Source organism: Neomonachus schauinslandi, chromosome 11, assembly GCF_002201575.2.
Source record: "Neomonachus schauinslandi chromosome 11, ASM220157v2, whole genome shotgun sequence".
NCBI classification, from domain to species: Eukaryota; Metazoa; Chordata; class Mammalia; order Carnivora; family Phocidae; genus Neomonachus; species Neomonachus schauinslandi.
In genome coordinates, this window is record NC_058413.1 from 24,604,225 (window position 1) to 24,631,636 (window position 27,412).

At 44.8% G+C, this 27,412-nt stretch overlaps 1 protein-coding gene across 3 annotated transcripts in view; it reads left to right on the plus strand.

The window, feature by feature from the left end:
* The first annotated feature begins 4,518 nt into the window (after window positions 1-4,518).
* Window positions 4,519-27,412, plus strand: part of PAMR1 (peptidase domain containing associated with muscle regeneration 1) — a 53,106-nt gene continuing 30,212 nt past the window's right edge. For 2 of the 3 annotated variants that reach the window (XM_021684744.1, XM_021684743.1), the window contains exons 1-4: window positions 4,519-4,663; window positions 10,397-10,525; window positions 22,898-23,012; window positions 27,161-27,378. In XM_021684744.1, the coding sequence (XP_021540419.1) occupies window positions 4,534-4,663; window positions 10,397-10,525; window positions 22,898-23,012; window positions 27,161-27,378 (592 nt within the window). In that variant the 5' untranslated portion in view covers window positions 4,519-4,533. The remainder of the gene's footprint in view (window positions 4,664-10,396; window positions 10,526-22,897; window positions 23,013-27,160; window positions 27,379-27,412) is intronic. The other variant, XM_021684745.1, reaches the window with a different exon arrangement.

Consider the following 27,412-nt stretch of genomic DNA (forward strand, 5'->3'; position numbering starts at 1 on the left):
ATTGACGTTAAAAGAAATGCCAATGAAGGCATTTTAGGGAATTAATTCCTGGGTAAAAAGGAGACCCAGAATATTCCACGGCTGGGCCAGAGGTGAACAAGCCTGCTGCTTAGGGGGAGATAGGCCTCGCTCTCTGTTGGAGTAGAGCAGACCTTACTTGGCCTTCTACATTTAAATATAAAGTCTTATAAAAGTTGCAAATTACTTTTATCCTATCATTGCCCTCCCAGGAGTTATTAGTGTTTCTAAATTCTTAGAAAACCTAGAAGGATGTAGTGCTTGCCCTAAGGTGAACAGAGAGAGGGGGTAAGACATGAGCCACACCCCACAGGCATGTTTGCTGGACAAGCTGGGGGCTGGAGACAAGGGATTTGGACCCAAGACAGGCAAACTGGACCATCTATTCCAAGTAATTCTCTATGGATGGAAAGTGCCCCAGCTCTGATACTAGGAAATTATGGGGTGAAGCCAGCTCCCCTGGCTTGTAGTTCCAAGCCAGACCTACTGAATGGAAATATTTGACTATTGAATAGAGGGTAGCGTAGGTCTAGCATTAAGGCGGGTTCATCCAACATGTATTTATAGAGCGCCTCTTGTGTGCCAGACCCTTCCCTATGGCCGTGAACAAGTTAGATGTGGTTCCTACTAGCTTATGGTCCTATAAGGGACATAGACAATAAGCAAGTAAGTGGAAGCATGGAAAGTGAGTATAAATTGTGGTAGGGGCTATGCAAGGGAACGACTGGGTTACTGTGGTAGAGATTAGCGTGGAGGGGTAGGCGGGGGTATGTACTCTGGGTGAGAAAGTCAGTGAAGACCTCTCTGAGCAGGTGTCATTTACAATAAGCCCTAAAGGATGAAATAGAGGCATTGGGAAAAGCGAATGTGAAGGCCTTGAGGTGGGCAAGAGCTTGGTGGTTTTGAGAAACTTGTAGAAGGTGGGAGACCGTAGTCAAGAAAGGGGTTGGAGGGATAGGGAGTGAGGGGTTCTCAGCAGAGGGAGCAGTTGGGCTTTGTTCCGAATGCAGTGGGAACCAACACAAACATTTTAAGTAAGAAACTGATGTGCTATACATTTAAAAAATAAGATCCTGGAGAAATGTGGGTGTTCTGTGCTCTTTTCCTTTATAAGCTACTAGTTATTGAATGCTTATTACATACCGGGCACTGTGTTAAGCTCTTTGTGGACATGATCTGATTTAGTCCTTTAAGCAGGCCCCTGAGTTGGAGAAAATGTACTCATTTTACTGGATGGTAAACGGAGGCTGAGTGAGTAAAGTAACTCGGCCAAGTTCTTACCCTCAGTAAGTAGCAGAGGTGACATTCCAAACCCAGGTCTGTCTGACCCCAATGCCTGAGCCTCTAAGCATTTTGTTGTCTCTCACTTTTCTTTATGTTAAAAAAAAAAAAAACAACTGTGGCAAAATATATGTAATGTGAAATTTGCCATGTGAACCATTTAAAGTATACAGCTCAGTGGCATTAATTACATTCCCAGTGTTGTGAAGCCTCACCACTATTTCCAAAACTTTTTCAAGACAATCTTTGTCCTTTCGTGACTGGCTTCTTTCACGTAGCATAGCACTTGGCGTGTTTTCATGGTTCATCCATACTGTAGCATGTAGTGGTATCTCATTCCTTTTCACGGCTGAGTAATATCCCCCACTCTTGAGTAACATTGTATCATAGACCACATCTTGTTTATTCACTTATCTCTCTCTTTTTTTAAAAGATTTTATTTATTTATTTGAGAGAGAGAAAGCACATGAGAGGGGGGAGGGTCAGAGGGAGAAGCAGACTCCCCGCCGAGCAGGGAGCCCGATGCGGGACTCGATCCCGGGACTCCAGGATCATGACCTGAGCCGAAGGCAGTCGCTTAACCAACTGAGCCACCCAGGCGCCCCTTATTCACTTATCTCTTGATGGACACTTGGGCTCTTTCCACATTTTGGCTATTAGGAATAGTGCTGCAATGACCATTGGCATACAAGTATCCGTTCGAGTCCCTGTTTTTAATTTTTGGGGTATATACATGGGAGTAGAATTGCTAGGACATATGGTATTTCTATGTTTACCTTCCTTTTTTGGTAAAGATTTATTTATTCTAGAGAGAGAGCACATGTGCACCTGTGAGCTGGGGAGGGGCAAGGGGAGAGGGAGAGAGAGAATCCTCAAGCAGACTCCCCTCTGAGAGTGCTGTCCAATGCAAGGCTTGATCTCATGACCCTGAGATCATGATCAGAGTCAAAACCAAGAGTCAGATGGATGCTCAGCCGACTGAGCCACCCAGGCGCCCCTAGGTTTCCCTTTGAAGGAACCACCACACCGGTTTCCACAGCACCTGCATCAGTCAGTTTCCATTCCCACCAGCAATACATGAGGGTTGCAGCTGCTCTGCATCTCTGCCAACTCTTGTTATTTTCCTTTCTTATAGCCGTCGGAGTCCTGGGAGGTGGTATCTCTTCATGGTTTTGATTTGCATTTCCCCAGTGACTTGTGACGTCAGCCATCTTACGAGCTTATTGGCCATTTGTTTATCTTCTTTGGAGAAATACCTATTTATGCTACTTGCCTACTTAAAAACTTGGGTTGTTTGTCTTTTTGTGGTTGAGTTGTAGGAGTTCTCTATGTATTTTTGATATTAAACCCATATCAAATATTTAATTTGATATTAAACCCATATCAAATACTTAATTTGATATTAAACCCATATTTATTAATCTACAAATCTCCCATTTTGTAGACTGTCTTTTTACTTCCTTGACAATGTCCTTTACTGCACAACATTTTTAAAGTGTGATAAAGTCCAACTTACCTGTTTTTCTTTTGTTGTTCATGTTTAAGTGTCATTTCTAAGGATTGATTGCAAAATACAATGGAGATTTACCCTTGTGTTTTCTCCTGCTCTTTCTCACTTTTAACCATTAAGTTCTTTTGTACATTTTAGACGTCATTTATGTCATCCGGCTGATATCAGAAACATAGGAAGCTCAGCTAAGTCTGTCCTGGTGTCTGTCCTTCAGGGGCCCACAGAGTAGTGGGGGAAAGAGAACTTCACTAGTAACACTGTCACAATAATCTGTCCTAATCATTCCCAAATGCCAGTGTGAGGATCTTGGCTGGTCTGCCAAAGTTTGTGGGAAAAGAAATAAGAGCATTTTTCATACAGCTAAATTTATTCCATTTAAGGAACTGTCCCTTATTCTGCAAGTGGTTCCTTTCTTTGATGCTAGAATGTTCTTATGACCTGAGGCTGACAGGAGATGGTGATGGTTTTTCTAGATGGTTCTACCTGGCAGATTAAGGATGATCAACCCAGTGTCAGACTTCCAAATCTACAGGAGGAAAATAGAAAGCTAAACGGTGAAATTCGAGAGGTTAGAAGCCACTGCAGATGCTACCGTGGGTTTATGTGGACCTGCAAAGCATGTTGGGGGATCCCTGCCCAGGGTTTTAAGGGAAGGCTTCACACAAGAGCAGATGCACTTTCTCCCTCACAGCTGACCTATTTCTTCTTCAATCATCGTCTTTGTGCAAAACTTTTAGACATAGAGAGTGGGGAAGAAAGAAGAGCAAATCAAAGCTCAGTCTGTTTCTTGGACTGGGTTCCCCTGGGCAGCCGCCGACTGATTCCTCTTATAGATTTTACCAGATGGTTTTTCTTTTTCATTTACTTAAGGTATGTTTTAAAAAAGGAAGACAGACAGAAGTCCTTCCCAGAAAGGAATACTTCTTTTTTTTTTCTCATGGGAAAGAACACTCAGTTGTATTTGGGGACTGAATGAAGTTCTGCCAATGAGTTCACCCTGGTAAAGCACTGAAATTCTCCCAAACATACTAATTAAGATACTTTTTGTCTTTTCTGTTGGTTTTAGCTTTGAAGATACGATAAAAATGGCATGCTGCGAAATTGAGGAGCCAAGTTTGGAGGAAATGACATGGTCTCTATTTGGCAATTAGCCTTGAACTTGAATGGCCTAGTCTAGAGAGTGTTCCCCAAACTTGTTTGGTGGCCCCAGTGCCTGGGCTGTGCTGGACAGTCGTTCAGTTGGATGGTTCCTCTTGGAGTTGTGCAGTGCATGACCCATGTAGCTGGAAGCAGTAGCCTGATATACTCCAGCAAAAATAGAAATGAACATAGACCCTCAAGAAATGTATGCTTGTTTATAAATTATTTATGTGCATATCCACTTAGATTATATATTGATAAAACATGAGTTCTTTTCCTTGTTTTTTTTTTTTTAATTTAAAAAATAAAAATGAAACTATTTTTAACAGAATTTCATCTGTGCCCCAGTGGATGGTTTTGAACACCCTTCAGGTTAGGCCACCCTACTTTGGAGACACCGGCCTAGGAAGAAGTCCCATGGCCTTCTCTCTCATTCGGGCAGGGCGATGCATTTGTAAGGCAAGGTTGCTTTGTGGCCTCAGAGTACTTATGGGTCTGACCCCTTCCTCTGTGTTCAGCTGCTGGTTCCCATTTCAGAGTACACAGTCATTAATGAAGCCTGCCCTGGAGCCGAGTGGAATATCATGTGTCGGGAGTGCTGTGAATACGATCAGATTGAGTGCGTCTGCCCCGGAAAGAAGGAAGTAGTGGGCTACACCATCCCTTGCTGCAGGAACGAGGAGAATGAGTGTGACTCCTGCCTCATTCACCCAGGTGAGTGTGGAATGGGGGCATCAGGCTGCCTTTGTGTTTTCTGAGGTCGTGAACGGGAAGAGGCTGCACACTTACCTCTGGGCAGGCAGGGATCAGAGGCTATGACGCCATGATATTAAAAGCGGCATAATCCTGACTGTTCTAACTTCAGGCAAAGGGAGTAGAAGAATTAGGACCCTGTCACCATTACCCTAATAAGGCTGTGAATTCATCTGCTCACTCATTCAACAAAAGACTCAGCAGCTCCTATGGACCCTATCAGATACTGGGAATACAATGATTTAAATAAAAGACACATTCCCTGCATTTCCCAAGCTTGCAGCCTGGCCGGGGAGATGGAGAAGTAAGCAGGCTGCTGCAATACAGTGTGGTGAGCGCTGTGAGAGAGAAGCATGAGGTACCATGGGAGCGTGGATGGCGATGGGGGCGGTGGAGACTTCCTGGAGGAGGCGATATGTGTGCCGAAGATGGAAGCAGCAAACTGAACAGGGTGGAGGGGATCTGGTAGAGACATCAAGCCATAGAAGAGAGCATGTGCTAAGGCCCTGTGGTGAGAGAAAGCATCGGGTTTTGGGAATTGCAAGTTCCTTGGTCTGGCCGAAGGGGTGTGTGTGTGTGTGTGTGTGTGTGTGTGTGTGTGTGTGTGTGATAAGAAACGTGGAGAGTGATAGAGAGACAAAGAGAAAATATTAGAACAATCTCAGGGAGAGAATAGGGCCAGACCCTGAAAGGCTTTGCAAGCTGTGCGATGACTTCAGGCCATCTCCTGAAGCTATTTTAGCAACATAGAGATCTTTGTGTAAAGACATGAGAGCTGATTTTCTCTGTGGCTGCAGTATGGAGAAAGGATTGGAGGAAGGGCAGGACAGAAGGCAGGAGGGGATCACGGGGACCTTAATGAATGAGGAAGCCCTGTGGATGGAGAAGTGGAAGGATTTCAGAGATATGCAAGAGAGTGGAATTGACAACAATTTGAGATTGGCTGCATGGGGAAAGGAAGAGCAGAAATCAAGCATGATGCTCTGGCTCAGAGTTGGACTTTGAGGAGGTGGTCCCAGTAATAGGAGAGCATCTGAGGGTGAAGCGGGACCTTCCCAGGCCACAGTGTGCATTCCTTTGCTCTCTGTCCCCACCATCTAGGGGACAGTGATTGTCCTTTTTCACTGAAGTGCCTATCTGTCTGGAGGTCCGTGTGGACACTGAGCCTCAGACTGAAGATGTTTCCAGCGTGATTAGCAAGTCATTGAACAATTTCTAGATGCTTTCCTACCTGCTGCCTGGCATATCTGACTTTTCCCAGGGGAGTCTTACCTTTCCCTGTTAGGCCGGATCAAAAGGAGGACACAGAGAGTTTCCAACACACTTCCCTTAGGCTGAAGACCGAAAGGATGTCAGAAGTGTATTTGGGGGAATTTCTCTCATTTCTGCCTTCCCCCTTTTTTACAAACACACAGAATGACGCATGTAACTGCCAGGAACTTTCTTTTGCGGGAAGCTATAGAAGTGGAAAGCAAATGGGACTCAAGTAAACAAATGATACTTTTAAACCATCTTCTTTCTTAGAAGAGAGCAAGCAATGCTGAATTTGAAAATTGGAGTGACCTCAGTATATAGCCTTTGTATATTTGATTTAAAAGAAATCTCACTGCCCCAATTCCCTGATGGTGAGTGTGCTTTGTAGGGACATAGTGGAGGAATACCTCCAAATTTTATAGGGTCATTTTGAGAGCTTAACCAGGATCTCCCAACTAGGGGTCCTTGGCAGTTGTATTAAAGTCTTTGAGGGGCGCCTGGGTGGCTCAGTTGGTTAAGCGACTGCCTTCGGCTCAGGTCATGGTCCTGGAGTCCCGGGATCGAGTCCTGCATCGGACTCCCTGCTCAGCGGGGAGTCTGCTTCTCCCTCTGACCCTCCTCCCTCTCATGCTCTCTGTCTTTCATTCTCTCTCTCAAATAAATAAATAAAATCTTTAAAAAAAAAAAATAAAGTCTTTGAACTATTTTCAATATTTTCAAAAGCCTAGCAGTCCCCATTGGGGTGAGGGCAGGGCTTTGGTTTTATGATATGATAAGTAAGAGAACTCCAGAGGTGGTGTTTGTGCTTCTTACTGCATTGTACAGAAGGCAGTCCACCACCTGCCTCAACTGCACCCAATAGCTTCCTGTTAGGTCATCCAGGAGGCACCCGCTATCACCCCCTTGAGCGGTGCTGGGAATGATCTTTGGATCTAAGTAGTGAAGAGCTGGTTACCCTGAAAGGGAAGGCTGCCTAAAGGCTTCTTTTCTTTTTCTAATTTTCAAAATAGCGAGCTGATACCCTAACAGTCCCTTTTGGTGATCGAAGAGTGTGTGTGTATGTGTGTGTGTGTGTGTGTGAGAGATTATGAATTTAGGTACTTTTATTTATGTGGTTTAATCCATTGCAGTCATGATTCATTTTCATGCATGCATCCCCCCCATCTCAGGACCCTGGAGACCCCTCTGTGTCCTGTCTTCTTCAGACAAGACCACACTAGTGTTTGAAAACTTCCTTGATTTCCTGCATGACGAGATGTTTCAGGCTCTTCTTGTGTATTTTCTGCCCCAGGCCTGGAATAGGCCATTTCTCTAAGGAATTCTGATCTGAGGCCACACTCTGGGCATCTAACGTGTTCCTTGTTACTGGACTGTCATCGTTTTACTAGGGCTATTATTTATTTATTTATTTAAAGTGGATGGGGCTAGGAAATAGGTATTTAAAAAAAAAAAATGAGTCTATGCTGATACTCAAGTTCAAATGTAATAATATTCCAGCGTTGTTTAATTAACTTTGTTGATTTTGTATTTGTATGTCTTTTCCATCATGGTGGACAGCCTGTTTCCTAATAATATTAACCTGATCACTTATTGCTCTGTCTTTTGGCATAATATAATTGCACAAAATAGCAATAGCGCTGATTTTGTTTGTAATAGCACCATTAATACTAACAAGACCACTGATGATTATGGTTTTTATTGACCTTAGACTATATATATCCCACTCAATATGTATAGTTAAAATTCTATGTTTGTTTGTTTTTTTAAGATTATTTATTTATTTATTTATTTGAGAGAGAGAATGAGAGAGAGAGAGCAGGAGAGGGGGGAGGGTCAGAAGGAGAAGCAGACTCCTTGCCGAGCAGGGAGCCCGATGCGGGACTCGATCCCGGGACTCCAGGATCATGACCTGAGCTGAAGGCAGTCGCTTAACCAACTGAGCCACCCAGGTGCCCCAAAATTCTATGTTTTAAAGCCAACCGATGTTGTCCTTTTGTCTGTGGTGTTATATCACCTACTTGATATATAGATAGATTTATTGTTTCCATCTGTTTTCTATATATGACAACATAAGCAAATACACGTTTGTATATACATTTATATATCTTTCCCCTTCTTGCACAAAAGATAGCCTACAATAAACACCGCTAACTATCTTGCTTTTTTTCTCTTAACAATATCTGCTGGAGATCACTCTCTGACAGTATAGAGCCTTTTTTTTTTTCCATTTATTTTTACAGTTGTATATAACTGCATTGTGTGGATCGCTATAGTATATGAGTATTTGGATTGTTTCCAGCCTTTTGCTCTTACAAATAATACTATAGCGAATTGCCTTAGGCATACATCATTTCATATTTTTGCAGTGTTCTTTGGGGTAGGTCCCTGGGAGAGAGATTGCTGAGTCCAAGAGAGGTACGTATGTCACCTTGCCAACTTTGCCTTGTCCCCCTTGCACTTAGCATTCGCAGCAGCTGGGTATGAGGGCGCCGTTTCTCCAAAGCGTTGCAACACAAATCACTGTGGATTTTTGCCAACCTCAAGGGTGAGAAATGGGATCTCGGCATGGTTTTAGAATTTCTGTTATTTCGCTCATCATGGTAGACAGCCAAGCATCTCTGCCGGTGGCGGTGGTTGCAGGCAGACCAACATCCGGGGGCACCGTGGTGGGGATGTCAGTAGTGACGTCAGTGGTCTCCAGCAGACCTGGGGCCCTCTGTGGACCGAGTTTCCTGTGTATTTTCATGTGGTTCTAGGCTACGTAGCTCTGAACTCGGTCCTCTGGCTTTTGTGGCAATGCTGTGAGCTCCTGCGTGTATTTTCGTGATAGCCTTGTTCACCTTCATCACCTGGCTGGTTTTTGTGGCTTGGGACCTAAAGTCTTTGAAGTTACCGGGCTGAGAGAGAAGGTTGGCAGGGTCACTGGGTGCACGCTCTGAGTCCTTTTGCCTCCTCAGTGGCACAGTGGATAGGGAACCAAAGAGGGGAAAGTGGCACGTGGGTGAAGATGGCCTTTAGAAAGCACAGTGACTCTGCTGGGACCCAGTTGTGGGCCACATGACTTACTGGAATCTGGTGAATCATGTTAGCATCTCTTCTCTGGTGGGAAGAAGCACTGGGACAGGGAAGGCACGTCAGGGTGGTGTGCAAGGAGAGGACTATGAGCCTCTGTCCTCCAGAAACCACACAGTCATATGCTGCATGTATACACTGTGGGCCAAGGAAAACGTAATTTCAGCCAAAATCAAAGAAGTGTGCTATCAGCTCAAGGAAATGCCAGTTATTTCAAAAGGTTGAGAAGCCCGGATTAGCAGTTCATCCATCCATCCATATGTCCATTTATTCATTCACTCAAATAGTATTTATTGAACACTCGCTATGTTGCAGATATTATATTAAGTGCTGGGGATATATTGTTGAGCAAGATGCAGTTCCTGACTTCAGTCTGTTATAGGAAAACAGATAATAGGCAGTTAAGATTGAGCATGACATATGCAATAGTAGGGATAAGCCAAGTGGAGGTATGAGAACACAGAATAAGAATCATAGTTCATATTTGGGGTGTATGTACTATGTGCCAGGCCCTTTATATATGTTAATTTAATTTTTAAAACAACCTTAAGAGGCAGGTACAATTTTTAACCGTTTTTTTTTTACAGATGATGACATTGGGGCACAGAGACCTTAAGCAGTTTGCTTAAGGAAACACAGCTGGACAATGGCAGAGCCAGAACGTAGCTTTCCATTTTGATAAGTGGGATTGGATTATCTCTTTCATCACTGTCTCCTCCCCCCCCCCCGCCAAGAGACCATGTTATAAAAATGACCATTACCTGGGAACCACTCAACCCTCTCTGGTGTGGCCTGCTAGTGGGGGTAGCCCGGCACTTTCCAGGGTAAGCCCGTTAGTAGGCATTAGGGTTGTTTCCAATGGCATACTTTGGTTATAGAAGTATAGGACATGGAAGAATATTTGATGGAACAGGAAGATACTCTCTATTAGGACCTGAAAAAGTAAGTGACAAAAACAGAATGTACAGTATATAGCATAAGTCTAATTTTTAAAAAAATTGTTTTTCTGTATACACAGAGAGAGTGTGTTCCCAGTGGTTGTTCCCAGGTGATGGACCTCTAGGTATTTTTAATTTCATGCTCTTTGCTTGTCTGAATTTTCTCAATATTCCATGATAAGCATGTGGAACATCAGCCACTGACTTGGAAGATGGTTCAGACCATCCTCCTAGACTCCTCGCTGCGAATTCTGGTGACTCTGGCATTTTCCTAGGAATGAGCATTTTTTCCCAAGGGCTCTGGCACCTTTCTAGGGGCAGAGGCCCTCGGTGGAGGTGAGGCCCTGAGAAGGTCCAGTTGCTCTCACATGCCGCCCATCAGAACCTGCAAGTGCATAATCTAACATCCTTGTGCTGGGACATGTTTCAGGTTGTACCATCTTTGAAAACTGCAAGACCTGCCGAAATGGCTCGTGGGGGGGCACGCTGGATGACTTCTACGTGAAGGGGGTCTACTGCGCAGAGTGCCGCGCGGGCTGGTACGGAGGAGACTGCATGCGTAAGTAGACCCCAAGGCAGCTCCCCCCTCTGGTACATGCTGCTTTCAAGGCTCAGCTTGCAACAGACTGAGGTTTAGCTGGTTGGAATCTGAGTTCTGGAAAGCTTTGGCCAGAGGGCTTTCTAGGTAAGACTATAAAAAAGAAAGACGTGTTTCCATTTGCTGGGTGTGGATTGTGGACATCTGTTTGGAATTGGCGACAGGAGGTTTATGTCTGCTCTTAAATCTTCTCCTTTCTCCTAATTGCAGCCAAGCGGCCAAGACATTCTGCACACAGCATGCCTCGTGTCCATTCCAGAAGCAGTTGTATGTTAGCAGTGGTCAGCAAGCAATGAATAAGGCTTTAAATATGCTAAGTCCTGGAGTGTGTTTTCAATCTGAATTTCTATTGGTAAATTTCTGGACTCCTGAGTTCAATTCCTGGAACCCACATCAAATTGTCAGCATGCCACTTATCCCAGAAAAGGGATTCTTTCTGGGTTCGACCTCTTCTCTAAGAATTACTTAATCTTTATTAGGGTTCCCCTCTGAGTTTCAGTAATCCTCTGAATATAGAGTGGAAATCTAACCTCTCAGTTTCAAACTCCCCTCCGCAGTGCCCCAACGGTGAGTATCCCTCTGAGAGTCTGGATCTGGAGCAATGTACAAACTGTTATTTTGTTAAGCCTATGTTACATGCTCCCTGTTTGAATCAGAAGCAACCAGGATGAGCTGACAGTCTGAGCAAATTCCGTCTTATGAATGATATTTCCAGTGTGCAGAGATGGAAGATGGAGTACTATTGGTGTTCTTTGCCTGATCCAACCTGTAGCAAAATGCTATGAGTTTCGAGAGTTTCAGGCAAAGGATGAGCTGTGTGGTTTGCAGCCAGGGACCTGAGCTCTGCCTGGAGGAGAAGGGGTGTATTGGTATTTTCGGATGAACCTGGGAGTTAAATTAACCAGAATACAGATAATTTTTTAAAGTGTTGGTCTTGGTTGCAGCTCTAAAACTTCAAAGTCATTTTCGGCGGGTTCTAGAAAACTTAATTTAGTAGTTGGTAGATGATCTTCTAGGTAGGTTAGCTGTGGGATTTAACCCTGGTCTTCCTTTGGCAGCTGTTCCGGGAGATGGTATAGCATAAGGATCAAGAGTCCAAGCTCTGGAATGCTGCACACCTGGGTTTTTTAAAGATTTTATTTATTTATTTGACAGAGAGAGAGAGACACAGCGAGAGAGGGAACACAAGCAGGGGGAGCGGCAGGCAGAGGGAGAAGCAGGCAGAGGGAGAAGCAGACTCCCCGCAGAGCAGGGAGCCTGATATGGGACTCGATCCCAGGACTCCAGGATCATGACCTGAGCCGAAGGCAGACACTTAACGACTGAGCCACCGACACACCTGGGTTTTATACTTTTGCCAGTCACTAGCATTGTGCGCTTGGCCAAGTCATTTAACCTTGCTCACCTTCATTTCCTTTTCTTTACAATGGGAATAATGCTACCTCATAGGGTTGTTTCAAGAATTCGGTGAGATAATGCCTGTGAAGCACTTAATGCTTTGTCTGGCACATAGTAAAAGCTCAACTAATGCAATAAATATGTCATTATTATTCTATATGCTCCTTAATTGCCAAGCTGGTGGGTGGTCCAGAAATAAAACTACTTTCAGTGAAAGTTTAAGAAAGACATAACTAGAGATATAATGCACAGGTTTAGATTTCACATTGACCTTTGTGGTATAGGAGATAACTTTGGGGTTTTCTCCCCTTTGGATGTGGGAGGTGGCTCTTTTTCGGTCTGAGTGAACGGGGTTGTGGTAGGGGGTGGAGCCATCTGCTGGCGTCGGCTCACCCATGACCTTAGAAGCAGGGAAAGTCGGTAAAGCGTTTAGGCGTTATTCTAAGTGCACTGAGAAGCCATGGAAAGGCTGGGAACTAGGGTATGGCTGAGTGCTCCAGACTAGAGACCGGAGAGCAGCTAATCCTGGGGAGGCAGGGACAGGAGAAGTTGCGGAAGGGGCTGATGGCGGAGCTGTGCCTTTGCTCATCTGTGGGTAAAACAGGAAGATGCCGAAGTGTCTGTGATTCGAGACGGCTTGTTCTTAACCACGGTAGCATCCTACCTCCGCTGGTAGGGCCCCCAGTGGGAAGCGAAATCTCTGCTGAGAGCAAGAGTGGATGTATGGCTGCCACTTGAGAATACCAGAGGTTTGGGACGGCCACGGGAGGACCAAGGAGAGGCACCAGCTCATGATAAATTAAAGCTTGTCCAAGCAAGACTGAGGACCCAGTGGAGGCTGGATTTCCTGTAGAGGTGATGCCGCCTGGCCAGTGGGGCAGTGCTCTCTAGCAGCATGGGAGCAGAGGTGAATAAAACCAGTCATTTGGTGGATCCCAGAGTTGGCTGAGACATGGTTGTCCCGATTGGGGAGGACATGAGACCAGAAAGAGCCTGGAGAAGGGAGAGGACTGGCGGTGTCAGTGGGATGGAAAAGTAGGCGGAGTGGTAATAAAGTAGTTGAACACGGAGGCAGGAGGAGTGTTATGGTCATAGGACAGAATTTCCAAGTGAAAGCTTTCGGGAGAAGGGGTGAGAATGTGCTCATCTATACCAGTCGTTTTTCTTCTGTGTAACAAACCCATCTCAAAAGGACAACTGTTTATTTTCCTTTATCATGGGTCTGTGGGTTAGTTGGGGTTCAGCTGATTTCAGCTGGGTTAGCCTGTGTTGCACTCCAGCTTCAGGGCTTAGCCCAAAGAAGAGCAGCTCCTTGGGACATATTCTTCTCAGGGTGGGTGGCAAAAACACTAGGGGCCAAGCCAAACACACGGGCACATTTAAGGCCTCTGCTCACATCATATCCACGAACTGGCCGAGCCCCAGATCAGTCAAGTAGGGAAGTATACCCCATCCCAAGGAGGAGGGGGACAGGGCAGAGAAAGGGAAGAATATTCGCCTGTAGGAGAGTGCTAAAGCAAGTAGTAACAAGACAGAGGATAGCAGTCGCCCAGGGAAATCTTGTACATGTGCCTTTCCCAGTAACACCCATTCGTTGAGTCCTGGGTTTGGCCTCCGGGTAAAAGTTGGCTGTATATGGAGTCTGACTGGTTGGATAGTGATGGTGTCCATGTCTAGAATCAAGGTTTTCTTGAGGATAGCAGAACTGGCTCAAGGCAACTGGTCATCGTCCCTAGGAAAGAGAACAGAGAGCATTATTCCTTTTTCTACCCATCCATTCAAAACACATTTCTTGAATGATGCTCCTAGGTGCTGGACGTACAATGATGGGCAAGACAGACGTGGTCCCTGCAATTCTGGAGCTTGCAATTTAGAGAGGAGAGACCAAAAAAAAAAAAAAAAATTGGAATGTGGTCAGTGCTACGAAACAAACAGAATAATGGTCAGATTCCTCTCTCATTCTGCGTTGGTTCAGTTACGCTTGTTCAGTTTCACTATGCTTGTTCTGAAAGCCTCTTTGCACACACTGTGTGTTATTTGATCCCAGCCATAAGCATTTATGGAGCATTTCTTATGGGTTGGTCATCAGGGAGAACAATGAGCCCTCACCGAGTTTACAGTCCATCTATGGAAACAGGGCTGGACCATACGAAGACATCAATCAGAATGATGGGATTAGGTTCTGATCACCTGCACCTCATATTGGCATTGAATAAATGTGAGGGGAAATCAAAGGAGGAAGTAATTCATTTCCCCTTTTGTTGAATGCCTGCCTGAGGCTGCACCCTGTGCCTCCTGCCTCTGTTAATAGGATGCTGAACACTTGGCGGCCTGTTCCCGGCTGAGGCAGTGCAAGCATTTAGCCGGTAGATGGCACTCAAGTGATCCTTTCTGGCTGTTTAATCCTGAAGGACGGCTTCCTGCTGAGTAGCATCTGTGGAGCCCTGGCATTTTTTCTTGGGTGCCATATAGAACCTGGGAAGCAGAAGCGACAGGCAAATGCCAGAGAGGATCAGACTATTTTATATTTAATTATAGAGCTTTCAGTACTGAGCAAATGTTAGAGCCCCTGTATTTGCTCCCTGTCCTTGACAAATCTTTGTGATAATTAGCATTAGCCTAACTTACGACAGTCTTAGAACCCCTTGTGTGATTGATTCATTTTTAACCATTGGCAGGTTGTATTACCCAAGATAAGAGGAGAAGGGCTGGAGGTCACTGAGCCCAGGAGAGGACTTTATTCACGTCCTCTTGCCCAAGGAAGATTGGTTTAGTAAGTTCAGAATATCCAGGCTTCGGAAAGGAGCTGATTCTTTCTTCCTTCCCCCAACTTTTTATTTTGAAAAATGTTATATTTACAAAGATTTGAAAGAACAGTACATTCATAGACGCTTCACTTGGATCCACCAATAATCATTTTCTCACATCTGACTTTCTCTTTTATGGCACTATGAACTCATGAATTTAAATTTTTTTTCTACATTTTGTAATGTTATCATCATTTTTCTTTTTGATGCTCAAATGGTCCCAGAATTACCCTTCAAGCCAGCTCTACAGCATCATTCTTTAGGCAATTGCTTGCTTTCCCTCTGCTCCCCTCCCCCCGAAATGTTTCAAGTTCACCTTGATTGTGTCCAGGTCCTAGAACCAGCCATTTCTCTATGAATCCTGGTTCCTTTTGTGCGGAATAGTATTTAGGAACTGGGATCTGGATGCTGGCTATGAGAGGCACTGATATTTAAAGTCAAAATCAAGGCTTCCTCCCAAAGCTTCATAAATGGAAAGTTGATGTCTTAAGTGGAACCAGTCCACTGAGCTTCAGAGTGGAGCTTATTTAACGTGGCCCTCAGGCTGTGTTTTAGCCACCAAAATGAGATGAGCAATGAGAGGGCCTAAGAGATACCCAGGATGCCACACTTCCAGCTCACATTTCAGTGACCCAGACTTAGAGACTATGGAGAATTTAGGGGTTGGAAGGTTAGCAAGTCAACCCAGATGAGAGAGGATTTATGGGGAGAAATTATAGACCCTTAATATATTTTATCTTCTTAGCCATATTTTGGATAGAGCAGAGGGGCTGGCCATGAGCCATACCTAAAAATGTGGGGCTAGAATATCAGAGAGGATTGTGTAGGCTGGTCCTTGAGCCATAATGGGGAATGATCAAGAGCAAATTTTAAAGAGAGAGAGATAGAGCGAAAGGCCCACAAAGCTGTGTGTTACTGATGTATGGAGCTGTCTTCCTAGGGAACCATAGAATCATCTGGGAGGAGTCACTGAAAACTGGCTCATCTTGTCCTGGACTTATGTGTCCTGACACTTCCAGGAAAGGAACGAGGCCCATGTGGATCCAAATTGGGGACTGTATTATATGGTGGTTAACCGCTGGGTTTGGAACCAGTAGGATCTGGATTTGAATCTCTTATTCCCTCTGTGACTTTGGGCAAAGTTACTCAATCTTTATAAATCTCAGTTTCCTCATTTACAGAATGGGATAATAATGGTGGTCCTCTGTGGATCTTTGTGAGGGTTAAATGAAGCACGGTCTGTAAATCCCTTAATATGGAGCCTGGTTCATAGTAAAGGCTCAATAAATGGTGGCCACTATTCTTATTACTACTAACTCAGAGCCATGAAGTGAGCTCTTCCTTTTCTTTTTCTTGTTTGAGAAGAAAATCAATGTAGGGCCAGAGAGGAAAAATAATAAAGTAGAATTCCCTAGGGACAAGATAGTATAAACTGGACATGGGGAGGTAATCTTCCCAGAACAAGGATTGTATGGTAAATAACATTTTACATTTCATATAAAATTATATGAGAATTATATACATTATATATATACGTATTATATGTATTTATATATATATATATATATATAATAGTTTATATAGCTGAAGCTCTGACTGCAGGGAATTCATGTCTGAGCCTTTGCAGAGGATTTAGTGTTGTCAAAGAACTCCTTAATCATTGCTCAGTTCTTGGCTAAGGTGTAGGAGAACATGAAAAAGACCTTCCTAGCTGCTCAAACAGCAAGAAATCACTTGATAAACCAAGGAAAATTCAGTTTTCTTTAAACCATCAAGTATCCGTGAACACAAAATCTAAAAAAATCTGAACTCCAGAGGAGTAAGTTCTTCCTGTGTAGTGATCCAGGATGCTTCATACCAGGGGCCAGCTATGAGGCTGAGGGCAGGGCAGTGAAGGGCGGGATCAACCAGAGAAGGAGGCAGGGCTAGCCAGGCTTGTGATAATCTGTGGGTGGGTGGCTGAACTTACATCTAAAGGAGACCCCAGAGTAAAGACATTCCTTTCTACCAAGTATTCTCTTCAATAAATTTGTGCTGAGCAAGCAGAGACTAGGGCAAGACTGGAAAGCAGAAGATCTTGGGATGTTGTCATTTTGCAGCTTCAAAAACTTGGTGATTTCAAAGCCTCTAAAACTCACAGTTTCCCAGTCTTACAATTATGGAGGTATAGGAAGTTGGGTGGGGATTTCGGAGATTGTTGAAAATCAAAGATGGATTTTGTTAGGTTTCTGATACTTGAATTTCAAGACCCCTCTAGAAGAATCAGCTTCGGTCTTGCTTCATACTAGGTTAATTTCTGATTGGATCTAAATGATCAGTCCTCATCCTCCCTGCCTAATGGAGGAAAGGATATTACCAATCAAAAGAAAAATATATATTTTCTGTTGTGAAGAAGCAAGAGAATATAACCTCCAGTCAAGAGAAAAAATCAATCAGAAAAGATAGACCATGCATGATCAAATATTGGAATTTTCAGACAAGGAATTTTTTAAAAAAACTTTAAAATAGGGCACCTGGCTGGCTCAGTTGGTACAGCATGTAACCCTTGATCTTAGGGTCATGAGTTTGAGCCCCATGTTGGGTGTAGAGCTTACTTAAAAAAATAAAATAAAAAAATAACTAAAATAAATATACTAAAGGTTCTATAGGAAAAGGTATAATGGAAGAAGAGATGAGAAATTTCAGGATAGATTTGGAAAGTATTAAAAAGAACCAAATGGAAATTCCAGAACTGAAAACTATACTATCTGAGATCTTAAGATATTCATTGGAGGGGATTCACAGCCTATTGGTCAAATGGAAGAAAGGATCAGGGAACTTAAACACAGATTTAATAGAAATCAACCAAACTGAAGCTCAGGGAAAAAGGACTGAAATCCTTTTTTATGAAGAAATCAGAATTCTCTGTGCTACCCAAGCCCCTTTTGAGTTGCATTGGCTCCATTATCTCTCTGCTGTTTTTGCAAAGATTCTGATGACTTTGGGGAGGACAGATTTTCTGCAGCAAAGTGGTAGATGCTGTTTCTTGCTGGCCAGTTATTTCACCTGAGTGGACAGACCACTTGAGACAAAGAGGAGGGGCTTTAAAAATGGTTTGACTGAGCAGGGAGATGTTTGATTTTATCTGGCATAGTCATTCAGTTAACAATTAACTGAACACCTGCTCCATGCCTGTAAAGGGATGAATAAGACAGACAAGGTCTCTGCTCTCACATCATGGGGGAGGCAAACAATTAAAAAAACAATCACTGTCAAGTATCAAATTAATTGGGATTATAGGCCATATCATAGGGTGAGCCATGGAATTATTCCTGGACATGTGACTGTTCCAGGTTAAGACCTGAGCCCCTGATAAAAGCCATCTCTTAGCACTTATTATGAACCAGGCATTGTTCTAAGTGCCTTCACATACTGTCCTAGGAGCCGTGGAGCAGCAGGTCAGAACATGGGATGTCCGCCATGAGTCTTGTACCAAAATAGTGTCTCAGATCCAGATAAGACTCAAGAGAAATAACACCATTAGTTACCATTTATTGAGCATTTTATGTATCTGGTACTGTGCTAATTGCTTTACATAAATATCTATCTCATTTAATCCTTACAAGAAAAAAGAAAACAGCAACATGGTGGAAGGTACTAGTATTATTCTCATTTCCAGTGAGGAAGCCTGGGTCTAGAGAATCTGGAGAACTTGTCTGGGGTCACACAGCTAGTCAAAGGCTGAATGGCAGTGTGGACCCAGCCTGGCTTCACGAACTGCCCCTTAATCATTGTGAGTCCTGCTTCCAAGTCATCTCTGAAGGAGGGAAGGAAATGCAAATGTCTCTGTGTCTGAATGCTTGCTTTCTTTAGTCCTTCCCCCTCACCACCCCTAAGAGGAAAGTTTAAAAAAAAAAAAAAAAACCCAACCACGTCTCTAAAGTGTGTTGTGTCTGTCTCTTGCTCTTCCCTCCCCATCCCCCATGCTGGAGATAGCGAGACTTTTGTCTGAATGCTGGGGTGTTCATTTTTGTTGGGAACCTTCCAGCTCTCTTGCCAGTTTAGAAATTAATGGAGATTTCCCTTCGGCTCTGCAGAAGCAGGGTCTGTCTAGCTGCCTCTCCTATGTTGGCTTGTAGCAACAGAGAAGGGTCGGGGGGTGGTAGGGCTGGAGATGAGTCCAGGATCTGAGAGCTCAGGGGAGAGTCTGGCTTCCCTGGCAAAACCCCCTACACACATATACACACACACACCCCACTTCCCCCGCAGCAAGACATTGTCAGGGAATCTGAGCACGTTTCTGGGCCCATTGCCTGCTCTGGTCTTTCAGACTCAGGACCACCTGCTTGGTTGGCCACCAGTACTTCCTTGGCGGGGACACTCATCTGTGTTCACTGTTCTGTCCTAGACAGAGAGGTGCACTTAGTCTGCCCTGCACCCGGACCCACCAGCTCCCCGAGAAGAGACAAGAGCGGACAGGGAGCTGAAGGAGCCCCTTGACGTGGGAAGGGAGTAGGGCTCCTTCCTTCTCTTCCTGGTGCCTTATACCCTTCCCCCAAGCACATTTCTGAGAAGTGGCCTCTTTGTGTCTGGTTGGTTGGAACTTGTCCACCGTCTTGGGGCCAGTTCTTCCCTTCCCCACCTAGAGTGAGAAGGAAAACATCGTGAAGAACTGAGCTGTGGCATGTGATTTGGAATCCTGGCTACTTCTGAAGGACAGCCCCGGAACAAGGGGTCTAGCATCTCGCATGGCCAGGGGCCAGCACCTGGATGGGAATGGTGGCCCTAACCTCTCCAGAGGCCGCATGAGATCCTGGGTCTGGCTAAAGCCTGAATGGTCCTGCCAAGGGGACCTGACAGGGATGGGCACCAGTTCCCCCAGGACATGAGGAGAGGTCCAGTTTCCCTACTGTCTGAGACCAGTTTCCATTTGCAGGGAAGCAGACTGGCAGCATTTGCTGCTGGTTCTAACTTGGGGTCCCTGCAGGAGGTTTGCAGTGGGAGCTGGGATTTAACACCTTGCAGGCTGGGAAGCTGCCAGTCCCCAAAGGGTGGAGGCTGTGCAGGAAGATTTCTTTTTTTGTCTCTCACACCCAAAGATCACTTCCGTAGCCAGCAGATGGGTGGATGAGGGCGATGGCGTGTGAGGTGTGCAGGAAGAAGGAACGTGCATTTCAGAAAATGGGACCGGGATGGGGAAGGCAGGGAGATTCAGTGTATCTCTCCGGTGGGGTGGAAGAATCCTGCTGCTTCAAAATGGTATGGGACAGGGCTGGATCAGTAAGCCCCCAAGACAGTTGAGTGTACCAGCCAAGACCCAGCATTGGTACTGGACAGATCCAAGTTCAAATCCCTGCTCTGCCATCAACCAGCAAGAGTTAACATTTACTGATGTCTCTGCTAAGGGCTTTCCACCCATAATCTGATTCAGGCCTCACAAAATCATATGAAGTAGGTGTCAGCTTTATTCCCATTTGACTCAGGTTTCCTGTGGTTCCGAGAGAGGAAGTAACTTGCCCAAAGCACACAGCCGGTGAAGATAAAGCTGAGTCTCAAACCAAGGGCAGTGGGGCTCTGAAGTCTCCTTTTTTTTTTTTTTTTAAGATTTTATTTATTTATTTGACAGAGAGAGACACAGTGTGAGAGAGAACACAAGCAGGGGGAGTGGGAGAGGGAGAAGCAGGCTTCTGCTGAACAGGGAGCCTGATGTGGGGCTCGATCCCAGGACTCTGGGATCATGACCTGAGCCGAAGGCAGGACGCTTAACGACTGAGCCACCCAGGCACGCCTGAAGTCTCCATTCTTAACCAGTGCTTTACAGCTAAAACAGTCACTTACAGTCTTGACCTCCTGGCCATCTGGCCTTGAGGAAGTCACTAAATTCTTACATCCTTAGTGTTCCATCTCTGGGAAATGGGGAGATGAACGTTGTTCTCTGAGTTTTCTCATGAGCATTAAATGAGAGGACGTTTGTAAATCTTTCAGCCAGTGCCTGGCCTGGCTGATAATATCATCATTCATTCATTCAACAGCTATTTACTGAGCACCTGCTACATGCCAGGTTCCATTCTAGGTGTACAAGCTAGAAAAGGTCCCAGCTCCTCTAAAGAGAGTAAGCAAATAAGCTAGATAATTTCAATTAGTGATATGTGTTATGGAGAAAAGAAAAAATAGAGTGAGGACAGTTACTATAGAGACACAAAGGTCCACTGTAGCTGGGTGGTCAAGGGAGGCCTCTTTGAAGAAAGGGCAGTTGAACTTAATTCCCAAAGAAAGGAGATGTGGAAGAAGTCAAACCTTCCAGGCTAAGGGAACAGCAAGGGTAAGGCCCTGAGTTGGGAACGGAAAGGAGGCCGGTGTGGCTGGGGCTGTGTGAGGAGGCAGATGAGCGGGGGTGGGCCTGGGCCCTCAGTGAGGCAGAGCCATGGACGTTATAGGAAGGTGTTTGCATAGTGGGAAGCCTTTGGAGGGTTGAATCGAGAGAGTAATGTGATCTGATTTATTTATTTAAGAGGTGGCTTTGGCTGCTGTGTGGAGAATCAAATACTGGGGAAATGGATTGCAGAGAGGGATGGCAGAGCGAGGCCAAGCAAGACAAGAAACCCCGGTGGAAAGTAGTGGATGGTGCTTCCCATTGGCGGACGAGGACAGCAGCAATAAAAATCCAAACGAAGAGAGGACTTGCGCAACCAACCCACCAGTGGTTTCCACAAAAGTAACAAGCCTCAGACCTCACAGCTTGTCAAAAGCGGAATTTGAGCTCTTTTCCTAACGTTGTAGAAAGATCACCACCATCATCCGGCTATGGGGCAGTAGCAACTGATGTTAATACTTTTCTTTTAAACAATGAGAATTTATACTTTTGGGGGGTTACTGACTATAACTACATATCTAAACTTTATGAGGTCAAACTGGATTTCTGTACAGACCTCTGTACAGAGGTCAAACTGGATTTCTGTAAACTTTTTCTGTGGAGGAGCAGATAGTAAATATTTTCGTGGGCCCTGCTGTCTCCTGTCAGAACCGTTCAACTCTGCCTCTGTAGCTGGAAAGCAACCACAGAAAAGGCATTAAGAATGGGCATGGCTCTGCTCCAATAAAACTTTATGCACAAAAACAGGCAGTGAGCCACATTCAGCCAAAGGATTATAGTTTGGCAGTTCTGGTAGGAGATATCATTTATTTATATGGCCCAGATAATTTTTTTTCTATAAAACCAATTTGAGACATTTCCCCCCAAACCCTTTTGTAAAACTAGGGTGCATCTTACACACCTGTGCTTATCTTAACACTAGGAAATATGATGTAAGTTAATGATGACTCAGTCCAGTGGTTTTCTTGACAATTCTTTGGAGGTAACTCAGGGAAACCAAGGTGATAGCAAGGGAAGAGAGCTTTGGACCCCCACACCTCAAGCAGGAGAACTTCTTGGGTGCATGTTTTTTTGATTGGTGGCATTCAAAAGAATTTGTTTGGAAAAAAGGGGTTGGGAGCTAGGGAAAAAAAACCCAGAAAACCAGTAATCCAGTCCAAATGGTTGGAGATCATTTCCCTTTTTGGTGTCATGCGTCAGGGACACATTTATTACATAATTACATATAGAACAAATTGACACAAATTTTCTAACTGGATGGAAAGGGGTCAGGAAAGAGTTGCTTTGGGGTCATATTTGTGGGGTAGAGGACCTTTAGGGCACACAGACCAGGGGTCTTATGCAGTTTGAGGCTTCAGACAAAGACCGCAGTGTCTACTTCCAAAGCCTTTTAGGGCGGAGTCAGCAGGTTGGCATATGGCAGTCTTGGAGAGGCAGGATGATAGAGTGGCTTGGACTTTCAATTCAGACACAGGTTTGAATCTCTGCTCCGTTGTCACTTAGTGGCTAGACAAGCTATTTCTTTAACTCTCTTGTTATGCATTTTCCCAGCTGGAAAACTGGAATGATATTACTTCCCTTTTTTTTTAAGCTGTTGGGAGGATTAAGTGAATTAACCTATGCAAATTGCCTAGCATATTGCCAGGTGCTTGAGAAAGTAATTTCCTTCTCCACTCTGTTCTCAGGGGTGTGGGTTGAGTTCAAAGGCTCTTTGAGACCTTCTACCGTCTCTTTCCTTTTGACTCCCATTTCCATGCCCCAATCTTCTCTTCCCAGGATGTGGCCAGGTTCTGCGAGCCTCCAAGGGTCAGATTTTGTTGGAGAGCTACCCTCTAAATGCTCATTGCGAATGGACCATTCATGCCAAGCCTGGGTTCATCATCCAGCTAAGGTAAGGGGCTTGGGTCAGAATTAGAGAGTTTGGGGTTATAAGTCCTCTAAGAGGACTGAGGGCCCTGGATCCTAGTGACCACAGGCTAACCATCAGCAGTTTATTCTTAAAAGCAGGTAATGTGGGGTGCCTGGGTGGTACGGTTGGTGAAAGTGTCTAACTTTTGGTTTTGGCTCAGGTCCGATCTCAGGGTCATGAGATAGAGCCCTGCCGTTGGGCTCCCTGCTTGGCACAGAGTCTCCTTGAGTTTCTCTCTCTCCCTCTCTCTGTGCCCCTCCCCTGCATGTGCTCGTGCACTCACGCATTCGTGCTCTCTCTCTCAAATAAATGGATATATCTTTAAAAAAAAAAAAAAGCAGGAAATGTACACTGAGCCCCCCCCTTTTTTTTGACCTCTTGGCGATTCCATGGGAAAACTATAGCCAATTATATATTTGTCATTCACTGCCCTACAATGGAGGGGAGGGTGGGCTTAGGTAATTTTGACCCAAGGTTAATACCAACAAAGCAAAATACTGATAGCAATCTATCCACCCACAAATCTTTACCAAGTCTTCCTATTCACCCAGTGACTGGGTTCTACAGGAGGAAAGGGAAGAAATAAAAGGCACAGATCCAATCTTCAAGGAATTTATACTCCAGATTGGGGTGTGTGCTCATCAGCTCCTTTCATTAATGTTCTCAGAAAACAACTACCACCCCATAACAAATAAACCAATTTTCTCCCTGGTGTGGAAGATAAGCCATTTCTTCTTAAGGAGCTTTGAGGTCCTCACAAATATTTAATTTATGTCATAGTACAAAGTACAGACCCAGTTTTATTGTAACTCTCGATAAACAACACAAGAGAGTCCTGTTCTGTGAGAACTGTTCACTGCTGCATCTTAGTGCCAGGAACAGCCGAAATGTCATCATGCTGAGATGTTTGATGGTGCAGTACACACCATAGGAGCTTGATAGATATTTGTTGCATGAATAAATGTTGAAAGAACTTCTCCCTGCCTCCAGTATATCTCCTCTCTCCTGGCAAATACCTCTCCTTTTCCTCTCTAGGGAAGTGGTGTGGCCCACTCACCTCTGGGATTTCTAGGGACATTGTCCACTTAGTTCTTTCCTTTCTGCCCGGTAAGCAGGTTGGCAGTGATGGAAATCTCTAATCTTCAAGGGCACAGGTTTTCAATAAGTATCTTCTGGATGGATTAATGGAGGTTTCCACATTCCAGTTGGCTCCTCAGATGGCTCTCTGTCCTCTAGGAGGGGCAACATATAGCACTCTGCCTTGGAAGGATCCAGTAAAACAGGTCCCCTTCTCAATTCTCCTCACAAAAGCTGGCCCTCAGTGGCTGATCTCCTCATTCCTTGAGGATCTGGGGTTGGGAGTGAGGCTCATTAATTGGACTTTTCTAGAAGGAGGTTAACATAAGGAACACCTGATGGGCCACACCATTCTGCTTAAGGGGCTTCAGGTGGTGTCTGCCAGGGATGATAAGGGCAGGTGTTAAATGCCACATATTATTTCAGCACCTTAGGGACCAGGCCAGTGGTCCCCTTAGGGGCTTCTGAGGAGCTTTTCCAAGATCCAGGATGCAAAGGAAATCTCTCCCAAAACAAAAATCCAAAATGGTGGAGTGATTGGACAAGCACAACACATGCCTAGGAGAGGCCCCTAGGGAGGCTTGGAAATATATAGATTTCTTTTCCTCCAGTCAAACCAGGACCTGCTGGCCGGTTATAATAATAATAATAACAGAAACACTAATGCACATGTACAATGTTCAGACCAAAAACGTGAGTGATCATTCCTGGTGCCCCCCCTTCTATCTTTCCATCTCCCACAAAATCTATCTTCTTACATGTAAAATAATCTCAAGTACATCCACTTCTGACTCTGATGCCACTACTCTCCTTTTACCACCATCATCTCTCACCTTGATTCTCTCATGGCCTCCTAACTGGATTCCATGTTTCCACTCTTGCCAGTTCTGCTGTCTTCTCTCCTCTGTGACAAGAGTGATCCTTTAAAAGCCTAAATCCAGTCATGATTCTGTTGTTGAAACCTTCTGCTCATTCCTATCAGGCTTGGAATAAAATCTAGACCCCCTCACCATGCAGGATCTGGCTCCTGCTTTCCTGGCTGACCTCAGTTCATACCACTCTCCCCTTTACACTCCATTTTGCAGCATCCCTGATCTTCTTTCAGGTCTTCAAATACGCCAAACTCATTCCTGCTTCAGGGCCTTTGCACTTACAGAGCCCCCTGCCTGGACCTCTCTTCCTCATGACCTTCACGTGGCTGGCTCTATTTCATCATGTAAGTGTCTGCCCAGGTATCAAGTTCACAGAGAGGTCTTCCTTGACCACGTTGTATAAAAACCTTATCCTCCCCAGTCATTTTTTATGCTCTTATCTGGTTTATTTTCTTCACAGCACTTAATACTCTATGAAATTACCTTGTCTTCTGGTTTCCTTGCTTATTGTTCATCCCCCAGATCAGAACTCCTTCCTGTTAGGGCTGGCACTACTTGGGTGGATCGAGTTGGGTCACTGCTGTGCTTTCAGCACCTAGAACAGCGCCCACCACAGAGCAGGCCTGCCGTGGATCTATGTTAAGTACATGTACAGACGAAGGTACGGATATAAATACAACTTGCAATATCTCCTATTTTGGTTTCAGAAGAAAACTGTGGTCTCTCTTGGGTGGTGGCCTTGTCCCCGCTCCTTCCCTTTTCAGACAGAGGTACTAACATCCAGAGAAAGGACGGATCTGTCAGAGCCCAGAGTGAGCCAGCAGTGGCATCTGGATGAGAAGTCAGGTCCTTAGATGTTAGACCACATTTCACGAAGCATGATTAATGCGACTTATACTCCCTTACAAAAGGTTTTGTGATAAATGTTTTGTAAAATGCTAGTTAAAAGGTTTCTTTTTAGGAAGACCTTTAAGTGTATTCAAAATATATTGATTGTCACTATGGTCTAGTGTTTAATCCTGACACTTGAACTTTTTACCCAAAGTGGTAGAAATAGGCCCTCGTCCCAGCATTTCAGGTGGCAGTTGTGAGCTCTTCTGTCTATTCCCTAATTCTTCTCCAAAACATGAGGGAGAAGATACAGATGTACATTCTGTGACCTTGACACTCAGGCATTCCCTTTGAAATTATCTGAAAAGTGGCTTTTCCTCTCTTTGTCTGGGATGTGGCTGCCTCCTATCCTGTCCCTTGGAATTGGATGCTGGGGGTCATCTTCTGCTTTTTGGATCTGATGTATTCACGTATTTCCAAACCCAAGACCCTTCTAGGCAATCACAGATTTATCAGATCTCCCCTAGTTCTGAAATTCTGATACAGTGCTACCTTTTCTACTCTTTAGGGCAAGAATTAGTGCTACCCAGAAGATCATTGCCTTCTCATCCTTCCATCAAACAGAGGAATGTGCAGAGATTTTGTTCTTTTATTGAGTTTTGTAAGACAATATGTCCTTTTTCCATCCTCCAATTGTAAAATTTTACTGTTGTATCCATTCAGCCATCTATTCACCAGTATTTGCTTGGCATCTCTGTATGCCAGGCACTGTGCTAGGCCCTATGCAAGCAATGGTGGAAGAAGACAGATGTTCTCTCCTACACTCAAGAAATTTACCTAGTGAAGGAGATAGGCATGTATGCATGTGCCTGCAGACACACACACACACGCACACACACACACACTCTCTCTCTCTCTCTCACAAAATCAAGAAGATAAAGAAGATAAATTAAATTTATATACCCATTATGAAGAGAACAGGGGGTCTCCTTTAGAAAGAGTTGTCAAGGAAACCTCTTTGAGGAGAGAATATTTCAGGTGAGGCCCGAGGATAGGAAGGAGCCAGCCATGCCGCTTGGGTGGAAAGTGCCCCTGGAAGAGAGGCCAGCATGTGCAGAGATGCTCTGAAGGAATAGGGACTCCCTCCGCCTGGGCACGCAAGTACACACGTACCCCTCGGCTAAAAGAAATTCTTCTGACCTCACATTGTCCAGGACCCTTTTTCTGTCAGATCAGACCAGTGGCACCGCTCTTCCGAGACCTGTTCATCATCTGGCCTTGAATTTGCTCAGGGATCGCACGAGGGTCCGGGGCCCACCTGTTGCCTGCTGTCCCCCTCTCTACCCACAGGTTCGTCATGCTGAGCCTGGAGTTCGACTACATGTGCCAGTATGACTATGTGGAGATCCGTGATGGGGACAGTAGCAGCGACCAGATCATCAAGCGCTTCTGCGGCAATGAGCGGCCAGCTCCCATCCGGAGCACAGACTCTTCACTCCATATCCTCTTCCATTCAGATGGCTCCAAGAATTTCGATGGCTTCCATGCCATCTTTGAGGAGATCACAGGTAACGGCCACGGAGACAAATGTAGCATTTTATG